This window comes from Xenia sp. Carnegie-2017, unplaced genomic scaffold (assembly GCF_021976095.1).
Source record: "Xenia sp. Carnegie-2017 unplaced genomic scaffold, XeniaSp_v1 HiC_scaffold_16, whole genome shotgun sequence".
NCBI classification, from domain to species: domain Eukaryota; kingdom Metazoa; phylum Cnidaria; class Anthozoa; order Malacalcyonacea; family Xeniidae; genus Xenia; species Xenia sp. Carnegie-2017.
Window position 1 is genome coordinate 4,904,602 of NW_025813469.1, and position 27,455 is coordinate 4,932,056.

Genomic DNA, 27,455 nt, shown 5'->3' on the forward strand with positions numbered 1-27,455 from the left:
CGAACTTACGAAATTTGATTGCGTGTGGTGATTGTTGTGCTGAACTGCTTTTGATACAAGGTTCAATTAACTGACTCAAGCAGAGAATCATTTTTTGCGCCAAATAACATTGTAAAGTTCGTGCTAATGCAGTTTTAATAGTTTTCTTACTCCAAAGCTTGTTTTATAATCGAAAATGATTTCTCATTATGTTCAGAAATGGGTCAATTTACAAACCTCTCAATTCTCAGCCACTTCCACACTAAAACAAACATTTACACCAAATCTTAGAAACTCTTGTGATTTTCCATGTTGTATTTTGTATTTTTAGTTCATAATTCAAAAATGAAGTAATTATAATTATGATATTCACTGAAACAGCTGAGTACATATATTTTTGGTAATGAATTGTACAAATGAACCCTACTTCAGTAGCTCGAAGTAGAACATAACTTCTCTTATAGACTTGTCAATGATATCTTAATTGTAGGTATTGGTTTATAAGATCAGAGGCATATCTCCATAATTTCAGCTATTTGGGCATTTTAATGTATATAAAAACTGTTGCTGCCTTCCTCATATATATTAAAATATTGCTGCCTTTCTGATGTATACTAAATAGCTGCTAGCTTTTTGATATGTATATTTCACTGGCGATACAAGGCATAGAATTAGAACAAACGGAGCTGAGCCCCCTCCAACACACCCCTGTATGATCAATGACAGATACAAAATTTGTGTCATTCCTCAATCATTAAATCTAACTCTTTGCTAAATTAAAGATTGCATCAGACTCATATGCTATATAAAAGACTATAAACCGTAGCATTTATAGCTAACAGACTGTTCTTCAACAACAGAAATTTTTCATGTTATAGAAATAATATCTTCATTTTAAAGAAATGCTTCACCAAAATTTTCAGCAGAATCCTTAACAAACTTCATTAGAAATAAACTTCAATACTTTATAATGTGTTGAAGGCAAAATAACTTCGTATAAAGGAATAAAACGTTTAATGGCAAATGCATCTTGGGCAAATCATTGCATATTTCAATAACTAAAAAGTAAAAAACTCTGTCATTTTCTTCTGAGCAAGAAAATTTTGTGATCTTTCCGAATAAAAAATATCATGCTTGGATCAAATTGGAGGGCATAAACAACTCATTACCATTATATTGTTACAAATCTTGAACACAAATCTCTCAGGACCAAAACTGCATGATTACTATGATTCGAATTTTCGAAAAAAGTATTGTCCTACTATTTGACAACATTGATGCTAGGATAACATTGCCGCTTGTCACCAAGCTTAAAGATTTTAAAAACTTGTTACCGAGTCGGAAAATAAGCCGAGAAAAGACGTTCAAGTACGAAAAATACTTCTTACAATGGGTCACGATCAATTTGAAGCACGAACTAGTAAACCGCAAACGAAGGTCAAACCAATGATATTAAATCAGGTTTGCCGCAAATCGTTAAAAAACGCAAAGAATTTGGTATTATTCCTAATATATTAGATACTACATGGAATAAGCTTAAATTGCTTCCTTCTTTTGCATATAAACCCAGTTTCCAATAGTATTATTATAGTTTCACTTTGCAAGCTGGAACCAAAATGGCGGTTCCGCGCTCGCCCCAGACCGTTTGTCCCAACTCTTACGAATAGAGGGCTCTGCTAGGACTACATTCAAGTGTGCATGCATACATATAGAACTAAAGATTTTCTTATTTTACTAAAGATTTACTAAAGATTTTCTTATCAAATTAATTACTGGATTCAAAATTATTTGTTGATTTATATACTGTTAATGGAAATTTTTTCAAACCTGCAACTCGTAATTTTTTCGTGCAACCGCGTTTTATCCTGCGACCAAGGATCATTATAAACAGATTTGTTGAGAACTGACGTTAAAAAGATAGAACAAACTTGAAATAATCGAGTTACTTCGTGACAAAAATGCGATGATTTGTCGTTGCATGCAAATTATCTTTCCCTGTTGATTGCTTCCAACAGTATATATATAGAGGTTTAGTCTTGTTCTTCAGGCATACCACTCATTTGTTCATAGCTAAACGCTTGGTTTTTGTACGTTGGTAATCGTACTTTAAGTATATATACAGGTAAAATTAAAAGAAAAAATTAGTGTTTGCGTTTCTAAGCGTATTATTTACAAATGCCGGTGCTGGGAAGCTTTGAACTTCCATCTCTTATAAACAAAAAATTTGACCATGGTTTGCCTACTTTCAGCTGAAGTTTGGTGCAAAATATGCTTGAGATTGGTAGTGGTAGTAATAGATCTATACACCGAGGAATGTACAATGCAGATAAAACTCCTATCATTAAGAAGCTTATAGGAGTTAATGTTCAATTGCCAAGGATAGATTCCTTAGAGAAGCAAAACTACAATTTCAAATGAAGCACCATCATATACCTGAATTTTTGGGATTTAACGAAAGTCCGTACTCAATGATGATGGTATATATGCTATTCGATTATCACCCCTTCGGAACGGAGAAAATATTTATTAATATAGTTGAATTCAATAGAGCAAAAGGTAGGCCAGGTATAACTATTAGAAAGAGATCAAAAACTTATCATAAACGGAACAGAGCTTAAACATGGTCCAATATACAAAGCCGGGGAAATGCTGCAGCTTGTCTTTAGAAAAGTTCATTATTTCAATGAAACTCCAGACGTCAGGAAAATAAAAAATTTTTTCATACAATAAAGCTATATTATAATGTCGAAGCCAAATTACTAACCAATAACAAATTATTGAGTTTGTTTGCTCACTGAAACAAATCTATCATTATTAAAGTTATTACAAAATCAAAAAATTTAGAAAATCACAGAATTGAAATTTTTCCATTGAACGTACTAAAAAACAAAATTAACTGCACTATAAAAAATAGACATGTTTCGACATCTCATGATGCCATCTTCATTATCAGTGATTAATTGCATAAATAATACAAAGTTTACATAAAAATAACATGATAAAGTAACATAAATATATAGATATGTATAAATTATAACTATAATAAGGAAAAGAGATAAATAAATTGGGAGCGTGTTACAAACTAAATATTGTGTTGAACATTGAGGTCAGAGTTAGTTTTGCTAATGTGGAGTGCTTCTTTGGTATTAAGAAAGAATGATCAAGGTGTCTGCGGTGTCTATGATTTTGAAGCATAAGGGAAATAGTTTGTTTTAAATGAATGAAATTTAAGAGGTTGTCGGTAGATATGATTTTGTCTGTTGTGGTATGTTCCCTGATTCTGGTGAATAAATGTCTCAAAGTTTCGCCAATCTATACGGATTACATCCCACCTTATTGACCAACTATTCATATACCACCATTTATTTAATTGACAAACCAAGTCATTTTCAGTGACTATTGCAGTCCTACATGCGTGATAGGAAATTTACGTAAAAAGCTTGAACTTCTCATTATTAAAAACAACGCAAAGATATTGAGCAAATTGATCTGTCAAATTGTTATGACGAATATTCAATTTTAACAGTTTACAATTTTCATTTTTTAAAGCTTCACTAAGATATTTTGCTCCTTTATCTTGAAGTGAATTTACACTAATGCACAACTCAATTAATTTACAATTTTCACTTTGCAACGCTTCACTAAGATATTTTGCACCATTATCAGCTATGTTGTTCTCACTAATATACAAGTCTGTTAGTTGGCAATTTGCACTTTTTAAAGCTTTACAAAGATGCTTGACACCTTCGCTGGTTATTTTGTTTTTACTGAGAAACAATTTGGTAAGTTTACATTTCCCACTTTCTAAAGCTATTCCAAGTTCTTCTACAACCTGATCTGACAATTTGCTATCACATATATGCAATTCAGTTAGATTACAATTGTCATTTTTAATGGCTTGAAAAATATCTTTTGCACCTTTATCTGTTAGTTTGTTGTTACTTATATCTAATTTATTAAGTTTACAATGTTTTGTTTTTAAGGCTTCACTCACATACTTTGCACCTTCATCTGTTACTTCGTTATCACTTATATTTAATGTATTAAGTTTACATAGATCACTTTTCAAAGCTTTACTAAGATCTTTCAAGCCTTGATCAGTTAGCTCGTTATCATAAATAATTAATTTAACTAGCTTACAGTTCTCGTTTATCAAAGCTTCGCTAATATATTTTGCACATTCATCTGTTAGTTTGTCACCATTTATGCACAATTCAGTAAGCTTACACTTCTCACTCTTCAAAGCTTCACTAAGATACTTCCAAAAATGATAATTAAGCTTACACGATAAAAACTGTAAAGAAATTAAGTCACTGGCTATCATGTTTGACAAAAAAAGCTTCATTCTAAGACAGCTATGATTATCAAGGAACTTGCAAAAACTAAACCTGAGTTTAGTTATGTGTATGCATTCTGATAAAAATTCAAAAAGTGAGTTAGAATCAACAGGTGTAAATGAAACATTAGCAATAGTTATTCTTCTACAACTACTTGACACGGCACTCTCTAGTGCCTTGCAAGCTGATTTAATTATATTTCTGTCTTGCAGCTCGTACAAGCACTTGACACCTAGTAAACCGAGTGTTTGATTTCTTTCGTTAAGAGTCAGCTGAGTGATCCACGTTTTAAGTCTACAAACGTAAAAAATATGTAAAAAATTTCTTTTAAAGTGCTCTTGAAAAAATTTCCTTGCCAACTGAACTTTTTATGGCAATTGAAAAGCAATTGAAAAGCAAATGAAAAACTATGTATTTTTTAAAGCAATGTGCAAAAAATGTTGATTATTGTAGACAGCATAATTAATCGCTCATGAAAGAAATCTTTAATTCAAAATCATACCTTTCTTCAACATCATTTACAGCTTGGATATCCATGATGTTTCCTTTTCTCTTAACGTCCCCCATTAAACCAGCAATAAACTCTATCACTAGATGCCACTTAGGATCTTTAACATGATCGTCCAAAAACTTTCCAACGTTTTGCAAGTCACCAATAATAAACCAGGCAGCCAAAAATTCTTGAAGTGTCAAATGTAAAAAACAGTAAAGATCACGTCGTTTATCTGGTATCTGATGAAATAGGCCACAGTTGGCCAAGTTAGGAAACTCAGCTAGACTAGGTTCATCAAAAATCAATTTCCCTGCGTCAATTCCTTTTTTTGCTAGGCTTTTCATTTTTTGTATGTCCTCCCCAAGTTCTTTAGGTAAATCTTTGATAAGATAACCTCTGTTAGGTTTGGGGATGAATCCAGCTTTACAACGCGGATGGTGACGCCATAGTAAGATTTTCACTGCTCTTTTGTACAATTCAGTGGTAGTTTTTGGAATATCCTTTGAGTTATTGATAAAACATTCTTTCAACGTTAGACAGATGATGTAAGTGTTGACAGGAATATAACACAAACTACGCAGTTCGTGAGAACTTTTGATATAATTTAAAATCAGCTCCATAGTGTTTTTATCTTCTCCACAAAACCTGTCGACGTATTCGATAATTTGGTCCTCGAAAAAACCCAAGATCTCTACAGTTCTGTCAAACTTTAAAGACTTAAATGCAAATTCAGCTGTGGGTCGTGATGTTATTAGAACTGTGGCATTACGGAGCAATATATTTTCGACTAGCATACTTAACAAGGTAAATGCTGGCAATTTTGCATCAGCACACACTGAGCCATCAGTTCTAAGACGTTCATTGTTCAGAGGGAGCTCATCAAGCCCGTCAAAAATAAGAATAATTCTATCAGGATTTGACTGAATAAAATCATAGATTTGTGCAAACTGTTCATTCGACAATCCATCACAATTACTCAGCATATCTTTGATAGTAATAAGATTATCGTATGCAATTGTACGACAACGAATTAGAAGCGCGAGTTTATCATTCCAAAATTCATCTGAACTCTTTTTCCATTCATATATAAGTTTTTTTGCCAACATAGTTTTACCAATTCCTGGCCTTCCAATAACCAAAATAGATCGCGGAAACGATTGCTCTGTTTTTTTCCAACTTGGTTTGAAAATTTCTGTCACTTTCGTCAGTTTTTTAGCATCTTCGTGAATTTTAAGATGACAATTAAATATTTCGTGCCTCTTGAATGTTTCTGGATAAGCATTTTCTAGCTGTCTTTCAGCTTGCATTATAACGTTGACATATATGTCATCGAACTTTCTCCAATAGTTTTCATCATCACCATAGTCGTCGCGTATTTCAAATATTCTGTACGTGTAAAAATCATTTTTGATCTTTTCCAACCATTTTCTAATAACTTCACGTTTTTTCATTAAGTAAACAGTACAAAATTCTCTGTCTTTTGTAAATGAATTGTCACTGAAAGAAGCATACGCCAGGTAACATAACTCTACAGTTGTTATTGTCATGACAATGACATCAACAGATGCAATAACCAGGACTAAATTTTCACTTTTACCACCGTTAGAATTTGTGCAACTAAGTGTTGTTACGTTGTATGAAGTGGGAAGACTGGGAGGCCAATAACAAGAGTATTCGATGGGATATTTACTTGAGAAAAATATAACAGCAAATATAGACAACAAAACAAGACGAGCAATCAAATAAGCGATGTAAAAGAAAAACATGAAAGCACAGCCATTACAAACATCAGACATAGAATCATGATGGTAATATTTTGAGAGTAGATATTCATTATATTCATTGCTGTTCCTTTTTGGATTGAACCCATCATATTTTTTAATTCGACGCTTTACTAAATATCCATAGACAAGACTCAGCATTAAGACAGTGCCAAAATTCAAACAGACTACAGGGATAATAGGATAGTTAAAAGTTGATTCCTTTTTGTACTGTATCAAGCAAGTCGATTCAACCTTCTTTAAAAGAGAAAATTCTTTAGTCTCTGATATTATCTCGTTGTAACAAATGAATAAAGTGTCTCCATGTAAATTAATTGAAATACCAACACCAACGGCACCAAACATACCAAACAAACTAAGTACTATTCTTTCAAACAAGGGAAAACTCTTCCATGGTATATATTCAAGACATTTTTCCATTTTCGTATCCTTTGAAATAATGAAAACGATGTTCCCAAAAAAAATTTGAAAAAGATATCGATTGGTCGTGGGACAGCTTTGTTCTTTAACGTTCAAGTTTCAACTGCATTTAACTTCTTTGAAAAACCACCTATTCATATACAATAGTTTTTTAAAAAAATAAACATTATCCACAATCCCATCAAGAGTCTATCGTATATGTGTTAGCATCATAATGTGAGCTTATCTAGTATGCATAAAACGGTGTAATCTGTTAATAAACTAATTTGCACGGCTTAGCCCTGCTTTTCAGTGCTGGGTGACTACAAATTTATGGTGTAATATTTAACATGCCTTCGAGTGCAATTAAGACAATAGAGGGCTTAAGAAACTACGTTTTATCCGACAACGGCGTCGTGAGACATCGCGGAAGACTTGGACGAATATGACGTTCCCGCGTGTATTTAAAAAAGTTAAGCAAAATTCGTTATAGAAAGCAGTGATAGAAAGTGAACTCTTTTTAGACAGTTTAGAAAAGTAAATTGGAAAGCACAAATTACAAAGAATATAATGTACTTGTTTCTATACAAAATATGGTTTATTACAATAACGGAAAACTACTAAGAACTTTAAAAAAATATTTTCAAGATTACATATAAGTAACTCTTGCAAATAGTTATTAAATTACACACACTGGAGTTCAAATCTGGTCCAAGTCACATGTTTTTATGTGGATATAAAGACCACGTTAGGATAAATATTAAATACACTCGAGATTGATATTTACTAATGACAGAAAGAATTTGACAGCGTATCTTAACATTACTTTTACTTGACATTTAATCATCGCTTGGCAATACGAAGCATGTATTAGTTTAATTAATCAACTATATATCACATGTGTTAAAACTTTTGTGGCATTTGCTAACAATAAATTTGCTTCTCTTACTGGCGTTCAATCATCAGATATCACTACATCAGCATACGTGGCTTCTATGTCAGATAAATCAATCGGACGGCGTTCTTGATGAAAACATCGGACAAATTCTACCTTGACGGATTTAAACTTTATATTGCTAAGCGATGTTCAAATGTCAAGTAAAAGTAATATTAAGATACGCTCCCTAATTCTTCCTGTCATTAGTAAATAACAAACTCGAGTGTATGTAATATTAATCCTAACACGATCTTCGTATGCACATAAAAAACTTGTGACTTGGACGAGATTTGAACTCGAGTGTATGTAATTTAATGACTATTTTCAAGAGTTACTTCTGTGTAATTATATTCTTTGTAATTTGTGCTTTTCACAGCTCATCAAGAAAAGGAAGTTTCCATTCGTGAGAAAGTATAAGATATAATCTATTCAGTTTGCAGACTATAAATAAGTAACAGAGGCTGTAATGTTTATTCAACACGCGTCGAAAGAGTAAAAGTAGTAAATCAAGTTTGGATATTTTGGTAGAGTACGCATCTAGAAGTATCTAGTTGTTACGCTGGTCGGGCTCAGCCTGACAAAAAATTCAATTCCATCAGAAGAAAAAATTTGCTCGACTAAAAATTTAAAACAATTGAGTTTGAATTTCAAAACAGCTTAAATCAATTTATTGGGGATGGTTAGAGGATGATCCAAATCTTTAAATAGTGATTTTGGTTAAATTAGGCTCAAAATGTGCATTTAGTGAGCAGTTACGTACAGGGGCGAATCTAGAATTTTTCAAACATCAGTCATAAAACGTCGGAGGCGCTTGGCACCTGGGGGGGTGTGAGGCATTCTTCCCCTGAGAAAGTTTGAATTTCAGAGCCTTGAAAATGCCATTTTCACCGTTTTAGAGCAACACAAAATGTACTTTGTGGGCATCGTTTTTGCGTAAAAACAACACATTTTGCTTACGTTTTTTCCAAAAAAAAAATGAAGTGAACAATACTTGAATGTTTTGCCAAATAGTTAGGCTCATTATCATGCCAAATATATGGCTCATTAGCATGTCTAGGAACGTAAAATTTATTTTACAATAATGCTATTCAAAAACAGATATAGTCTTTAAAAATTTCTACCCAGTTGTCAGGCATAGACCCCCCTAGAGACCCCCATTCAAACCTCTATGTATTGAGTTAAGTTAGAAATTTGGTACTACAAAAGACAGTTCATAGATATAGAAAAGCTCAGACTTTATACCATGCAAGTTTATTGTAGCCCTTTATCCATCTCCACATCAGTGCCAGCAAATTCACTTTTTAAGAAAAAAATCAAATTTTTTTTCTGCCAAAGATTAAGATAAAATTATCAGAGTGAAAATTTGCAGTTAAGGACAGCTTAATGCCGTAAATTTTTATTAGGCATTTCACTAGACTATTATCTTCTGTAAGTATATGCAAGATGTGCTATATAGCAATCACTAGTAGCATTGTATTTGCAAATACAAAACAGAATGTACCAACATGTCTTTAATTATATAATTACATGAATGTTAAAATTGGTTCGTGTGTCATGCTTACTGTTTATTTTTCATACGATCAAAGCTCGTTTAAATGTAAATCTGAAATAATTTAGTTTAGAAATTATAATGATCATCAGAAAAATTACCTAGTGATCATAAAAATACTTTAAATGAGATATGATCTTCGCACTTAGCTGGACAATTTAAGCAATCGTCTCAGGACCTGAAAAAATCAGGTGACTCATCCCGTTGAGTCACCTGATTTTCAATCCTGAACATTCTCCAATAAATCTGAATCATATCTCATTAAATTTCAAACACCGCACTGCATAAAACATTCATAAAAATACTTTGCTGTTTTACCAAATTTCAAGGTTTATCTGCATACATAGAATGACATTTTTACTTTATAGAAAATGCTTTTCATACATCAATAGCCCTTTGGAATTTATGGCAAACAATCTGGTATGAGCCGGAGATTAACACACCTTTACATCTCAACGTGAGGTGTTCAGTTAGAAAAGTGGACAATATTTGACATGGGACAACATTTCATGTATGTGAAATACTCGGGTTTAATAACATTCCAGTCAAATTGTCAAAATAAAAAGCTTCATGGATCAGAAGACTCAAAATGACAGGTTATAGCAAACAGCTTCTCATGTGATCAATGTTGGTTTTCTCAAATCTTAAACAATATGTAGTATAACTGTCCAATGATTGAATGATCAATGATCATAAACTGAAAAGCCCCAAACATTTGTTTATGATAAAGTAAATAATAGTATGGCGCCTTTTGGCTACAGATTTTTTTCCATTGAAATATATTTGCAGGAATGTAGGATTTCGTTGCCATATAACGGTCACGATTCCCCAAGCACTAAAGAAATCGTAGCTAAAAGTCCTTCGTCAACAACAATTTTAGAGCATCAATCTGCTTACCATACGCCATATTGACATAAATCGCATCACACACTCGCACAAATTGACTTTGATATATTACATTCATGCATACACTTCACTTGTCCTTTACTTACGATTTTGGATGTAAATTTCTGTTGATCAAACTCAAAACAATGTTAGCTTTCTTTTGAACATCAATGACTGAAATGTCGCTCGCGAGATCGTTTTTGGCAAGCATTTATAATTTATCCATAACTTTTTCACCCTCTTGAAAAATTTCACAGTTTGGACAGCAGCATTCATGTCAATATATGAATTTGTTAAAGATTTCCATAAATTCCATCTGATTGTAGTTTAGTTTCTATCATGCTTATAAAAATTACTATGAAACAATCAAACATTCAATTCAGACAGTGAGCTTGACTATGTTAGTTCAGTTGGCTATCAGTCGAAATCCGTCAAACCAATCACAATAAAACAAAATTCAAATGAACCAATTGTAAGATAGCAATTGGACTCCTTTATACGTCCGGCCACCCCTCTTCTCAGTCGAGACCATTCCAGACTGTCCACTGATCTGGCTATTGACCAATAAAATAAGCGTTTTTGACGGTCATAGACTCATTTATCCGTCGAACCAGTCAAGCCACCCCGCTTATCGGTCGGTTGTTCCAGGTCAATTAAAATTCAACTGATCTGGTTACCAACGAGATATTCATTGGATTAGTCATTAGTTTTCAATAATAAATAAAGCTGGATTTTTATCACGAAGTAAATGCGACAATAAAGTAAGAATAATTAATGAATTATTAATTAATATGAATAGGTAATTTTTGAATTTCAAACAAAAGTTGCGTGACAGATTTGACATACTCTAGATCCGCCCCTGGTTACGTAGCAACAGTGTGCCGTTCCATGCTTTTCGCAGCTTGTCGGGCTCTCAAAATTCAGCCCGACCATACTATACATTTTATAGAAAAATTAATCCTAATATAATTGGCTAATGTCAGTTAAGCATGCTCAAACTCGCAGATTTAGATCATCTATTTGCGCTCGTTTTATAAAGCCCGACTGGAGCCTTCAAGTTAAGAATCGGCACAAACTAAGTATATTTAGCATGTTTGCAACGGATTCACAGACCCACGCTAGTATTTTACTTACGTTTACAGATGTTGAGGTGAGATTTACAGCTATGGCTTCCTGAAAGACGATCTTTTCTCCATTCGACAAGCTCACGAACAATGAATTATTTAAAGCCCAAACATATTGGTGATATATACATAGTTCTATATTAGCAAGAACTCCTTGCATTTGCTGTTATTTTTTGCGAAGAAAGATAAACTCTATTGTACTTTTCATAGCAGGCTATGTTTTATTACCGCGTTTCGAGTATTTGTGGTACTTCAACATAATGGACGCAGACACTCTCAGATTAGAAAAGCATGACATTGCAACATTGCATGAAGTCTGAATCCACATTTCTCTTTAAGTTAAAGACTTTTGCAATGAATATTTATGGTATTGCACCTTGTGTACATTTCTTTTACAATTTAGGCAGGCTTTTTGCATATTCAAGCGTATAATGAAGGGGTATAGGTAAACTATAAAAATGCCGATTGAAATTTATTGTCTGGTCAATAGTTTGCATACAAAGTGCATAATGAGTTTTATGACAGTTTTCATAAAGGCAATGTTTGTAAATTTCTTGAAATTGTGCATGGTTTCACTTTACAAAAACCTGGTTGCATTGTTTGTATAATTATTTGAAAATTATGAACATTTCACAGGAATCTTACCTAGCCATTCTAAGTATATTCATTTATAGTCTAAACATGATGATACTTGATAAACTTTAAAATGATATCGATAGTTGCAGTTTTTTTGAGTAACTTGGAGTTGACTAAAGCACCCGGAAAAGAATAATTGTGTCTTATTTGTTCTATTAAAAAGTATTGCCTTTTCAGAATGGCAGTTTCGGTTTGTTTATGTTAGTTTTGACAGAAAGAATTGAGTTGCTATATCAGTGTAAAAACGTATAATGTTATCTTTACTATTTCTGCTCATTTTAATGGTGCTATAGAATTGCTGTAAACAAAATATCCTTTAACTCGCACACTGATTTTGTTGTATAAAGCTGCATTTTTAGTACACCTTTTAAGGTTTTTTGCAAGCTATTTGTGCTATTTGTCTTTTTACCAGAAAGTGCAAAGATAATGTTAATTATCACTGTATTTGGACTAAGCTTCCCACTCATGGTAATGCAAAGTTATAAATAATTAGCTCAAGAGTGTTATTTTAAAAGAGTTGAAAATGTTTGAAGGTTTATAAATGTTTTGATTTTAAACTCAAAAAAATGTGACGATAGAATATTGTGACCGTTCAAAAATTGAAACCTGTGGTTGTATTATTATTTTATGGCTTTATTTTATGGTATTATTATTAAAAGTTTTGAGGTCAGTTATACTTATACATTCTTCTTTAACATAATGTCATTCATTATCATGTATAAAGTAAAAAAAATAAAAGTTACCTTAAGTTTAGTGCGGTTGACCTTAATAGCTGCATGTAAAGTCATGGCCACTAAAGTGATGATAAAGTTGGGATCTTAATCTGAGAATGAAATTTTAATATGGATTTGCTAAAAACTTTCATGTTGCTTGTTCGTATTTTAAAATTTGTACAATTAACTTCAATAAAGTATGTATGTCTTACTATACGTATGATTGAAATCATAACGTCATAGAGCGTGGCTCTGCATACAATAGCGTGACCAAAATTTTTCCCTAGATACGCCACTGAGAGTACGGTGTACCGCTATAATAATTCAAGAGTTGCGTGTTCACAAACTAAAGATTAATGTCGTGTCTAAATTGCTTCTCTCATAAAGAAAGCATAATAAACTATACATCAATAATTAAAATGCTAAATATTTTGTTCGTTTGGAGAGCATTGTTGTTTCTTTAGACTTGAAATTATAAACTCTACATGTAAAAAATTATAACACACGTATCGAATACAAATAGAACTTATATTTATACTTGTTACACAAATAGCGAAAAGTATATTACTTCGACATGCATAACCTACTCGTGCATTTTACAAGCATTTAATCAAAGCCTTTCACAACATGTTATTAAAAAGATGATAAGTCAACACAACACGACGTTTGAAAGCGATGTTTGAAACGGCAATCCGAATTTTATTCTTTTTGAGGGAAATCAGCATTTTATTTTTTTCGTCCGCAATCCGCATTTTATTGTTTTTGTCCGCAATCCGCAATTTATTTTTTTTATTCGCCCATCCACCGCCTGTCCGTCCGCTCATCCGCATCCGCATTTTATCTCAACCCAAAAATGACACCACTAACTTAAGGAATAGCTTACGCCAAGAGCTACGAGTGACGTTCAGCTCAGCCGAGAGCTCTAATGTGCGCCGGGCTGAAAGACTTTGTGTTAACTAAGCATCAACCTTATTAAAACTCTTTGGTTACGTAGTTAAGTTGAGCTAAGTTTTTCTATCAATCCATGACCCGTGATCCACGTTCCATAATCCACGGCTCTTAATCCACGACTAGTAAACAGACTTTGTTTTAATTATACAAATATATCATACATACCACGAATACTTACACCATACCTGATTAAATATTTAACAAAGATTCTCTGTGTATTTATAGTGTATATTGTATGAGTAATGAAATAGTTTGTAAAAACGTGCTACATTTTTTAAGACAAGTGTGTAACGTGTAACAAAGCTGAATCATCTTATAGTAATGTTTAAAGATTCGACTTCTTTTGAATCATGGAAAATGTATTTTTTTATGGTGATACGAAATATTACTATGAGTCGAAATCAATACAGAGCGAACATACCACAAATATCTATTCCATACTTGAATGATTATCGTGTATAGCATCAGATTGTTTAAACGCACAGTCTATAAATGTTTCAATATATAAAATGACCTGTAAGCCCGTATGGTTTGAAACTTTCTTCAATAAAAAACTTTGGACTAAAATTCTTCATTCTTTCCTTTTCATTTATTTGGCATTATTTATGTAAGTTGTAGGTATTTGGCAGCAATTATAGAAAATGACAGCAAATAACCGAAGTGATAGCCTTATATACGGTACACGTAGCTATATAGTTTGAAGAAGAAGAAACTACTTACCTACGTACGCTTAAACTCTTGATCTAGATCTTCACTTCTGGCTGCTCCTAAATCCTTGCTTACTAAGATACAGACTTTACTTTCAAATGTTTGTAAAAATTAACGCTTGAGTTAATTATTCTTAATAAAATTGCTTGATCCTCGCGTGTTTTTCGCGAATCAAGTCACGATATATTAAAACGTCAGCAAATCTAACGCAGTCACTGCCACAACGTTGCTTGAGAAATTTTTCATTTTAAAATGCAGGCTGCAAATGTATAAAATTCTTGAAACCCTTTTTTATCATCCGAGCCTTAAAGTTTTTATGATAAAGCCGTATTTGATTCCAAGAAGTAAAAATGTTCAGGCTTTTACATCAGCCCACCCTTCCCACTAACACAAGCACCCCAAGATTTCTGCCACTGCTCTATGCAGCAGAGCACAGAGTAAAAGGTTACAAAACTTCATTTCCAATGGCCTTTTCAGGCACTATATACGTTTGCTTTTCAACTTTTTGACAATTTTTTCTTGTATGAATTTTTTTGATGCCAACAAAGCAGATAGTGAATTCGCACTATGTATCGACATAGTGAGCTGAGAATAGTAAGCTATGGAAATAGTGAGCTGACACTTTGAAATATAGTCCCTACTCAGTTACACCGTCAGTTACATCATCTTTAAGTAAATTGAATAAAAAAATCAATTTATGAGACATTAGTTTCTTTTATAACCGCCTTTAATTTAGATTGGAAACCCATTCTTTTCAACGATGAAACATTTCATCAGTTGATATTTTTCATGTCAGTCGTGTTGCACGTACATCTCATAGAAAAAATATATTTTTCAATGCTAAGTTGTCTCCAGCCAGAGTATTTTATTTTTTATTGAACCACATTGGTTGCAAAATAAGAATTCTGCCTTTACATTGTCAGTGACCATACCTCTTTAACCAAGCTTTAAGGTCTTTACTGATATTTTTCGGTAAATAACAAGTAAACGAGGTTAGAAAAATGTTTAATGTATGGCATAGTTTTCGCCAAAAACGAGCTTTCTCATCTTCGCTGTTTTGCAAGAACTTGCTGTCGAAATAAACCTTTTGAATTGGTGTCTTTGGGTTAATAAAACTGTTTTCCAAGTGTTCTTCCTTTGACTCACAGTATTGCATGTTTTCATTTTTTGTTTCATTATATTTGCGTCTTCAAAACTTTCGAAATTTTCTTTACAAATTTTTTTTACATTTGTAAAATTACGTGCATTGGACTGCGGATGCATTATGGGAAAATAGTTACAGACAAATTGTCTATGATCGAAACAAAGCACGCTGTTACACCTTTACACCAGCTCTAGGGAGTTTGAATATACTTCTAAAAAATCTTAAATCTTAATTTTCATGACTTTGTAAATTTTGAATAGTATAAAATTTCAAAAACAGAAGAAAGAAGTAGTGAACGCACAATTATAAACAGATTGTCGTATGTTTGATGGTTTTGCTCTTCCTTCTGCAGCTCTCTCTGTCAACACAAGCAACATGTTACGCATTTTATTCTTTGAAAATCAATCGCTCCTCAATCTTGATTTGTGGAGAGACACCATAATAGCAATGAACTCGTATTGTATTTTTTTTGGAAGAATTCCACATTACGTCTTGAAGGACTAAATATTGTCAAGAAAATATGTTTTTGCAAAACATGTGAGCTAATGAGGGTGGTTGTCGATGAAGTTATTTGAATACAATGGAACATGACGTAAAACTGCCCTTCAACATAGTACTCTTAGTAAGCCCGAAAAAAACTCACAAAGCATTTAGAGCAGAGCAAAACTAAAGTATCCATCATAGAAAGCTGATCATGGGTATGACCACCAGGTAAAGGAAGATAAAGTACAGGATTTTTGTGGACAGAAATGAACAGTTACTTTCACCGACTTAAAACTTTTTCCAAAAAAAATGTCAGAAGTATAAGCAAACCTGTGACCTTTATGTCAACTTACGATTGCAAATCTCACGGTGCAATTCCAATTCTAAATTAAAACTTCTTAATAAAGAACAAAGATTAAAAGACAGTGTAGTGAGGAGAATTTTTTGGTATTTTCATTACATATAAATGGAGATGTTGGCAAACAAAAACCTGTAAAAGTAGACTTACGAGACATGGGAATCAAAAGATACCCCTTTTTAAGTGATGGCTGTTTCAAAAAACAGATGTCTGTTTTTAAGAAAACCTAGAGTAATGATTATTTTAAGAATAACCTTTTCAAAGTCAAGTTGACGTATGAATGTGCAAATGATTGTGTATGTATGAAAGAATTAAATTTTCGGGAAATTTTCTGGCAGACTGGGAGAAAAACAGTTTGCAACATTTTGTAGCTGTTAAAAATAAAATGAAGAGCTGCAACTGAATATCATTAGCAAAAGAAAGGCATTATGCGGATCCCACTATCGAAATATCTTTAGAGGCCAACAATGAAATAGAAAATGACTATTTTAATCAAAATCGATTTTTTGTCCAGCATAGATATGCATGTTGCCAATTGTTGCGAGATATGTATGTGGTTGAAGATACAAGAATTCCAACTTAAACTCACATTACATAGTATGTTAGGCTTTTTTTGAATTATCTATTTTTGTTTTTGAAAAATTCAATGTTATCAGCTTTACCCAAGCACTCGTGAATTGAACCCAACTTAGTGTTAAATCATTCTCTGGCAGTATATCATCTCATCCAAGTACATCATATCCCATGTTCATCATACAACATTTAGGTGTGGTTTATCAATAGTATTTTGCAAACAGTTTTTCAACTTAATCTTCTTTTTTTCTGAGAAGGCATTATTTTACCCTAAATATATATTAGTCCATTTTATTCATTTGAGGGATTAAACGTTTTGTGCTGGTTTTGGTTGTTGCAAAACGTACATTGAAGTCTACTTTATTTTTAAGACATTCTGTTATGGTTTTGTTTTAACCAAGTACACAGTTTTGATAAAAATACTTTGGCAATTTTCTCTACCGTATCAACTCTCCCCGTTTGGAAATTTCGCCACACGCCAATCTGACATTTTTTCCCCCATTAAGGCAACGCATGACTCTCTTCTATCCAATGATAAGAGCCATAAACAATATAAGAGTTGCATTAATTGTTACGTTAAAATATTTTTATTTCACACTAGCTCGAAAATATACTTTCGAAAGTTGTAAAAATTATTAATGAACAAGGTAAAACTTCTAGACGATGGGAACATACATCAAATATCATTATATTAATCATAGTGTGTCGAATAGTACTGGCAATCATCCATAGTATTAAAAACGAGCTCAGTGAAACAATGTTTTAAAGTCGAATAACTCAAAAATTTCATAAGTACTGTTGAAACAATAAAAATCAACCAAGCAATTATTTTTGCCAAAAATGCAATGCGGGTTTGAAACATTTAATTCGCTGAAATGCAATAAATAATAACCTTTTGGCAGAGTGGAGAGATTATTTTTTGTTCGTGTCGACGATAGCAGATAAAAGGCATAGAAAACAATTAATAGATCCAGCACCACTGCTTTCTAGTAGACACGATTTTATAGCTTATACAGAATCTTATATGCAGCTTCCATAGGTAGCAAAATAGCTTCTAAAGCAAGCAAGAAAAGCCTCATTTGAAAACAAAAAGAGTAATATAAACAAAGCGACAAAGACATTATGCAGACTTGTCTACTTTGAACACCAGTATTACATGGTTTATGATATTACATTAAAAATAACATAGCACTGTCTCTAGTCATAAGAAATGAAAAAAGAATGGAACTTACAGCATTTTTGTTAAGTTATTTAAACATTGTTAGATCCAAACTGTCGCTGAACTTGAAAAGTGAATTTTATGTTACCTTACATTGGCAACCATACGAAAAAAACGATTTTAGCTCGGACATCATTCAAAAGAGCTCTTATACGTCAATATTTTACCGATATTACAGTCATTTTGTGCAAAATCGATTTTAATCAGTTTTTAATATTGATTTTTATATATAACTAAGGTTTAAAGTTTGTAGAAAATATCAAAGTGGCTCAAATTTTTTGAAATTCACGTTTGAAAGTTATACGCTATAATTTTACAGTGACTTCTACACATAGAAAGTTGTAACCGGAATTGAATTGTGCATTTATAATTAGGCTTACTCCAATCCACTATTGAATCCCTGAACTGCATAATATAAACATGTGTTGGAATTGGTTTTCTAATTAAAAAGGTTAAGATCCTGCAAATAACTTCAATTAATAATTTAATTTGATTCAGTGAGCCAAACTTCTTATAGTGAAACTTTTCTTGCATTTGCTAACTAATTAATAATTTTGACTTGTAAACCTCTACGATGAACAAATTATGAAAAGGCGGAAAAACTGCTTTCGATTTTGTGATAAGGAAAATTAGAGAATACAATTAACTTTATCCTAGCAACATATAATGACCTAGTAGCGTTGTTTGAATCTACTATGAAAACTATACATCCTACAAAACTTTATGTCTATTGACTTAAAGTGCCCCTAACACAAATAAAGACTTTGCATACTCTGAATCTTTATAATGCTTATATAGTAAAACATCTATTGCAAATAAATTTGATGGTTATTTAGACGTGTTTTACCCTGTTAAAATTCGATAATTTTAAATTTTAACGGCTAAAGTTTTTCAAAACCGCGAAGCTGGAAAACTGGTAACTAATACGTCTTAGTAGGATCCGGTAGCCTGTTAATATTGTTATCATTTTATACATTAGTCTCTTGCTAACACAAGTGTTACATTTCAGTCTCGGTATTACTAGCTTGGTAGATTTTCCGGCATCTATCTTCATCAAACATTAAAACATGAATGATAAAGCTTGTACGAATTCATCAAGTAATAAACAATTTCTCCTTTTTGTGGGTTGCACTGTGCATGCCGTTTAAACATCTACCAAACTGCTATTTCTAAGAATGTTCTGAAAAGGAAATTACGTTGACTTTGTATTACCGTTTTGTTTGCGTTCAGCCCAAGCGATTTTTTTTAATTTGGCAGAGTTATGTCATTAATTTTAGTTGAACGCAATTGACAAAGAAGCTCGAATGTTTGACAAATGTGTCGACCAACGACCTGCCTGACATTTCTTGGCAATGAATTGGGCGACTTGAAGCAATTGATCCAGTCTTGAACCTCCAACCCTGGTTAGGAAGAGCCTTATTCCGTTGTAGTGGATTAGGCTCCACATCCAGAGATTAGCCTATTAACAAATGCATCATATGGTATTGAAGTTGGCACTGCTCTCGACAGCGAATAGTTCACTGGGGAGTGGTCAAGTATAAAAAAGTTTCTCGGCATAGCATATAATAATATTTTTCTATCGTGGTTATGAGTTATTTGTGCCGGGCTGATTGGGCCAATTTCCGGTGTTCAATTTCAATACGGCAGTCAGAACGTGTTTGCCTTTTTGCGTTTACGTAGCGTGGCAACCTGGACGCATTGCAGTTAGCGTAGTAACCTAGACGCGTAGCAACCTAGACGTAAAAATATGTATGTCAGTTTCAGAAAAAGTGACGTCAGTCGGCTTTTACCGGCTAAGCATCGGAAACATTTCGGCAACTTTCTCATTGAGTTTCCATCAATGTAAAGTCAAACGTTAAACAATCGACATTCGATCCACAATCCAAATGGCTGATTCCGTTTGAGTTTAAAAATAACATTCGTCGTATCGTCGTATATTCAGCCTTGAGCTTTGAGTTATGTTTATATCTGTGTTACCAGAGCAAACTACCAAAGCGAACTATAAAACAAACTACAAAGCAAACTACCGAAGCAAACTACAAAGCATACTATTTTAAAAGCAACTAGCAAGTCAAACTGAACGAAGACATTTGGTGTTATGCATTTATTATAAAGTGTGTGATGAAAGGAATTTGTGTGATGTTGTTGGGCAATAACGTGTTTGTTCCATTGTTGTTAAGAATAGCAAACGACGTTGAAGAAAACCCTGTTCCGACAACATATGATTTAGTTGACCCTTTAGGGGATTTTAGTCAGGGATTTTGTCGAAATTCGAGAAAATTTCGACAAAATGCTGGTAATCTATGTGTGGCTATGTCGATGACTGCAATAATACACACTGAACTAAAAATTAATAAATATATTAACCATTGGGAATAATTTTTATACTATCATAACAAACAAAGACTTTCTGCTATTAACTGATGTGCCAGAAATGGTATTAATTTGACGAAAAAGTCTGTACATTAAACTACAGCGACTCCTTCGCAGGTGATGTCTATATGACATTGGACAATGAACAATATTATTCATTTAATGCAGTGTTCTTACTAAATTGCATTTACATTCCCAGTTAAACTATCAGCACAGAATAAGAATATACAGAAGAGTCACTCGTGCCGGAACCTTTGATGTTTTTGTACTCGCGCATGTCGTGCCGCGCATGGTGGCCGCCATTATTCCAGCCCGATGATTAGTGTTTTTGACTTTTTCCAAACCTTTAAAATGATCCGAAGTCATTTCTCAAGTCAAAATATACTTGAATTCATCATTAAATATTGACGTCATGCAGTTTTAATAGTTGGAAACAATGGAGAAATCATAATCATCTGGCTAGACTAATGGCCGACATGAAGACGAGTGGTACACCTGAGTGACCCTTCTGTATAATCATTATTCTGTGCATCAGTATTGTTCGTCAACTGTTGATTGTAGTAAAGTTGCTATTAGAAAAAGTTCTGAAGATAATTTTAAAATATTTTATTCAGAATCAAAAGATTTATATGACATACCACATCCCTATGGCAAGTGTGTACTACTAGCAGTTCAAGGTTTAGAAAACCTGTCACTCTATTTCCAAAATACTTTAGTCCATATCCGTTCAATTCCACATGAGGCATTAAAAATAAGATTATGTTGATCAAACAGAAAAACGTTAAGAACCTTAGTTATAAACTTTGTAGTAATGTCATGTCGATGAAACAGAAAGAACGATGTTACATTCAATTTATCCAACTATTTTTTGGTTGATTCACAAATTTCAATGTTTTCTTAAAGTAATGTGTTTCATTTGTGCAATTAATAAATAACTTTTTGGTTTGTTTTTCAATGTAACGACCTTTTCTTCAGATTTTATTGCGCAAACAAAATGTTGTGTTAAGTGTTTCTTAAGATGCAATAAAATTCTTGCAATGTAAGTGAAACATTTACCTCTCCATTGCCTAAAGCGAAATGACTTACTCATTCAACTAAATTAACATTTTTCAACTAATATATAATTCTCTTGCCATAACAAAAATTATCATAGCCTAATAGGAGCAAGATCAACACAGGCGTTAGTTTTTATCGATATCCTATTGAACCTCATTCAATATTTCTGCAACATTTAATAATAGTTTGAAAAGTTCCACATCACGTAGACGCATGTACGCATATGTGTACCACTTCTTTATGCTTGAAACTTGTAAAAATGGCTATTCTATGAATAGTTTTATGCACGGCTAAAAGTTCTCTACTAAGCCCGTTAATGGGATGAACAAAGAATCCGCTAATTCTCTTACTCTAAAGCGAGACATTTTTGTCGATGATGATGTTTGACAATAACCTAGCAACTCGGTTTTTGACCCTTTGTTAATCATTATGATAGATGATGTTGAAGATTGTTTAGGAACTCGGTCTTTGATCCTTTGTTAATGATTATGATAGATGATGTTTGAAAATTGTTTAGCTACTAGATAATTGACCTCCCTTGCTATTTATGTTGATTAAATTTAATGAATAATCATGATGATGATATTTGAAAACATCTTAGCAACTTGGTGATTGAACCCTTTGTTATTTAAAATGATGACATTTGACAATTCTCAGCAACTGGTTCTTTTATTTTTTTGCCAATGATGATGATGATATTGGATAATTGCCCACATGCATGCATTGCACCAGGGAATCCTTTGCTAATTATAATGATGATGGTGATGGCAATGATGATGGTGATGATGATGGTGATGATGATGGTGATGATGACGTTGACGCTGATGGTGATGATGATGGTGATGATGAAATTGATGATGATAATCATGATGATGATGGTGACCATTATGATAATAATGGTTTGTCATAATAATGACGACGTTGATCACAACGGAGATGATGAGGTTTGAGGATGAAAATCATGACGCTAATGATCATGATAAAGATAACGATGAATATCAGGATGATGATGATGATATCAAAAACTAAGCATAATTTGCAAAATTAGATACAAATTTTCCACGTTCAAATAAAGCGTTTTCTCGTCTCCTGACGAAGAAATCTGAATGTGATGAAGATATTAAAAGATTGGTGTCATGATTGTGTAAAAGTAAAGTAAAATAGCAAGAAGAAGGATGCAACATCATAGCTGAATTTCTTAAACATTTAGAAAAAATGAAAAAGATGTAAAAGTCCGACGTAAAAATACGTTATCACAAAGGACAATAATCTTAAACCAATTTGCGCTTTCGTTGGATTAAAAGGTAAAATAACAAAACCAAATCTTCTATTAATACACACCCTTAATTTGTTTTCAATTTAAATGATTTTTTTTCAAGTAGCCCTTTTTATGTAGAAATCATCCATTTGTACTCAACATATGTACTTAACATTTTTATGGGCTTTATTGGCATAAAAGTAGGTGACTTCGCCCCAGATGTTACGTAAAAAGGAGAACACATGCATTTATGTTATAAAATTACAGTACAGAAAAACTCTGTTATACCTCATAGGTGTATAGTTTGATGACATAGATTAAACAAATAATCTTTTTACGTTACTTCCGGCGCAGAATCCCTTACTTTTAGGTCCAAAAATTGCATGACAGCATTTTCCACTAATCAAATATATTGCAAACGCTCTTAAAATTGATTGAACTATGAAGAAAAGTTATTTCCCTGAACCTGACGTTAGCATTTGAATTTTATACTTATCTTCGTTTTGTTTTTCAGTAATTCTTGTAAGAACTACTCAATTGTCATTAACTCATCGACAATAAGCTATGTCTCCAAATAATGTGTCTCCAACATTTTTAAGCCGTAATTTTTTTGTATTTGCAACATAATTACGCCGTAATTGTGCTGTAATTGCAAAGTAATTTCAAGGTAATTACTCTGTAATTTTGCTGTATTTGCTCCGTATTTGCACAGTGTTTTCGCCGCAATTGTGCCGCGTTTGCACAATAATTGCAATGACAACGACGTCAGTGAGGACGTTTGTTGATGATGGTAACGATGGTGATGATGATGATAGTGATGATTGTGATGATGGTTATGATGGTTATGATGGTTATGATGGTGATGTTGGTGATGATGGTGATGATGGTGATAATGGTGATGATCAGTAATGATGACCTTGTATGACATTTGCCAAGCAACTTAGCGCTTGACACCTTTGCTTTACAGTGTATTGGAGAGTGTCTGGTAAATTCAGAATAAGTTAGAAAATTATTGCGTCATTCGAATAATCAGTGAGCACTAAGCTCATTTTTCAAAGCTTTAACAAGTTTGGCGCAAATAATATTGAACTGATATAATATCATTTGAACTATGTTTATTAATCTACTTTATTTTATGGCCACATAATGAATAAACTACCCACATGTAAGCAAAGCCTATTTAGGATACAGTACATATTTTTTATTATCTTCGTAAATCATTCAGAAAATATCATGAATAACTAAATTTAATTCACTTTTTCATTGTTGAAATATGCCAATTTTATTTTAATCGTGCAACATATTGAACATATGTTTGTGCAAACTGATAGAAAAAAGAGAGATCAATGATTATCACATTAATTTTCGGGTTTTTAGCTACTTGTTGTTGTTTGTCGCTCGTTTTTCTTACGTACATTTGAAGGGATTTATTTTTGTATGATATTTCAAATATAGAGCATCAGAATTTTTTGTGAAATACGGATTTTTATTCTGTTTCTGAATCATTTAGCAAATAATAAATGTCTAACCTTCATTTATTATACGTTACTTAAATATATGCTAATTTTCACAGCGCTTATTCCACTATATAAACAAACTAAACAAATACAGCATGTAATCGTGTACGAAGTTTCGACAGAAGAAATATTCAGGTTTAAATAGTGACTTTCCTTGCGCTCACAAGCACTGTTCTATTGTTAAGTTTCAATTTTTATTTCTTGTGTTGGAACATTTCAAAATTCTGTTGTTATAATCAGCATACAGAGACCATCACTGCTAAGAAAAAAACTTTGCTATTTTACAATGTTTTTGTTGACTTGTGCAGACTTGGTTGTGGTCGCAATATTTCATCCATCCATCGCTTGGATTCCTTATTCCCAATTTCATGGAGAAAAATATGAAGTTAACGAAATCATCTTTTTTAAGATCTTTTACTTTGTGCAAAGTCCTTCAATTGTGATGCTGACACTCAACATCGAACGATACTTTGCCATCAAATTTCCTTTTTTCCATAAAAAAAAGTAACGAAAAAATGGTTAATGGATTTTACACTACTGTGAAGGTACCACAGGAATCATCCTGACCTTCATCCTGACATTGATCCTCACATTCACCACAGAATTCACCACAACATTTAAAATTAGCATAAAGTGTGAAGTTGACACCACATTCAATTTAGTATTATTAAATAACATCAGTTTCAGAAACAAATTAGAAAAAAACGTATTTTTTCCTACAAAAAAGCAAAAGATGCACACATGTTTGGTGCCGTTGTAAAGACCAAGTTGTTTAGAAAAGGATTATACTATTTTTATTTTGGTCGAAAGTCTTGGAGCAAATCTACAGCCTTTTAAAGACTACTTCCGCTTTTGTCTCTTTACGTTAAATAATTGCGCGATGTTTACAATGCATAAATGTTGACATCTAAAAAGGCCTAATTTTCAAGAAATAAACACGCTGGAAAATACTTGTGTTTGGTAACATCCAAAAGTACGTTTTCTGAGGATTTCAAATATATCTTTACTTTTGTGGCCCAAATTCGTGGAGCGAATCTACAGCCATGCAAAGTCGACTGTGAAGGTACCACAGGATTCAAGATAGTACAGTTTTTATTCGGTAAACACGCTACAATTTACTTGTGTTTCATATCATCTGAAAGAGCGTGTTCCAAGGATTTTAAATATGTCTTTATTATCCTGGCCCAAATTCCAGGAGCGAACTACAGCTTTGGTGAAACCTGTGGTGAATGTGAGGATGAATGTCAGGATGAATGTCAGGATGAATCCTGTGGTACCTTCACAGTAGTGGATTTTACCCCAATTATTGCTTGGATACCTGTTTTTCTAAGAATTTTACTTTGGTTTAAAGTAATTGGAAGCGCAGTTTTGTTTACTATTCCTATGATCCCAGTTACCTTGTGCATTTAAATTATGAAATGTGTAAAATTGCAAGTCAAAAGGAAGAAGCATTCTACCCACTATGTGAAAGAACAAGAGCAGAAAAAGTCTCAGAAAACATGATCAACGTTTCTTGTCGTTTGACGTTCAATGGTATTCACACTTCCTCGTGCTGCTTTGTCCGCCTACACAAACAACGTATTAAAAACGCCCAAATTCGAGAATAATTTGCTCTTTCAACTTGAACTTTGGAGTAGCACGATAATAGTAATGAACTCGTCTTTCAATACCGTTGTATTTTTTTGGAAGAATTCGGTATTACGTTTTCAAGGATTAAAGATCGTCACGAAACTTCGTTTTTGGAAAGAGTAAACTCCAATGACGTTAGCTATTGCTATAAGTGAATAGAACTGAACATTTTGAAAATTTGATCTATAGCATGATAATGGTGTATCTCAAGACATCTCCAGCAAGTTTGCACTTCTCAGTATTCAAAATTAAGCTTTATGAAAATATTTATCATTGTGCCGTAATTGCAACGTAAGATATGATACAACGTACGATATGATATAACAACGTATTTGCGCCATTTTGCCCCGTAATTGTGCGTGCCTTTGCTTTGTATGCTAGTTGTACTTTAGCGTATTCACGCCGTGTTTGCAAAAATATTTGTATTTTACCATGTAGGCATGACTTCAAACTTATTAGTTTGATGTAAAACTCCAGACAAACCAATGGATCATCACAAACTCCAGACAAACCAATGGATCATCACAAACTCCACTGCTATTTTCTTCTTTCAATAGATTTACACTTGCTGAAAATACACAAGTACCATCAACAAGCTTCTCATATGGACATATTAATCATCCATGACAGTCAATATACCAAAATTCAAATGTTACATTTGGGAATATACTTCAACAAACTCCTTTATCAAAAACTATTCATTTTGAAGTTACAAGCATTTACCAAAACCTGTAACGAATTAGCTTAACATCCTAGAGGCTATGATTTTGCATATCAAAAAAGGTTTGCATTTTTTAATTCAGTTTTTATTTCAACTATAAACATGAACAAGGACTCAAGTCTTCAATAGACAAACAACAGTATGTTTCAGATTTCACAATATGTATTACTTTAGCTTTTATTGTATTAAAATTTTTATGACTAAGAAGAAACTTCACTCTTGAAATTTTCTTTTCGTACTTTTAATACCACCTAACAGACCTTTCCACTTTTTTCCCCAACCAGACTTTTGCCAGAAGGGTATCCCGAATTTTCTTTCTCATGTTTCCATCGTCTATAATTTTCCTGCATTCTTTTATCTGTAACACTTCTCTGATATATTTAGGATCTGGCATGTCTTGGGTGTTTGGATCAAAGGGTAGATTGAGTTTCTTCGAAATTGCGTCACCTTTTTGAATGTATATGTCGTGCAATGTCATCCTTTCCAATGCTATTACAGTAACTACCTCTTAATCACTCTCCTTTCTCTGAAGAAGAATCGGCCATCTTCTTTTAAACTGTACATTGGCCGCTTCAGTAACCATGCGTGCTCTACTTAACCAATAGTTGAAGTATTTAGAGCGCTCTCGAGTT

The 27,455-nt window shown here is 32.9% G+C and overlaps 1 protein-coding gene across 1 annotated transcript in view; it reads right to left on the bottom strand.

Annotated features, from left to right (window-relative positions):
* Positions 1-7,010, bottom strand: part of LOC124435885 (NACHT, LRR and PYD domains-containing protein 3-like) — a 33,855-nt gene extending 26,845 nt beyond the window's left edge. Inside the window, exons 1-2 of the mRNA XM_046985819.1 lie at positions 4,819-7,010; positions 3,535-4,610 (exon numbers count right to left, since the gene is read on the bottom strand). Coding sequence (XP_046841775.1) covers positions 3,535-4,610; positions 4,819-7,010 — 3,268 coding nt within the window. The remainder of the gene's footprint in view (positions 1-3,534; positions 4,611-4,818) is intronic.
* Between the last annotated feature and the right edge of the window lie 20,445 nt (positions 7,011-27,455).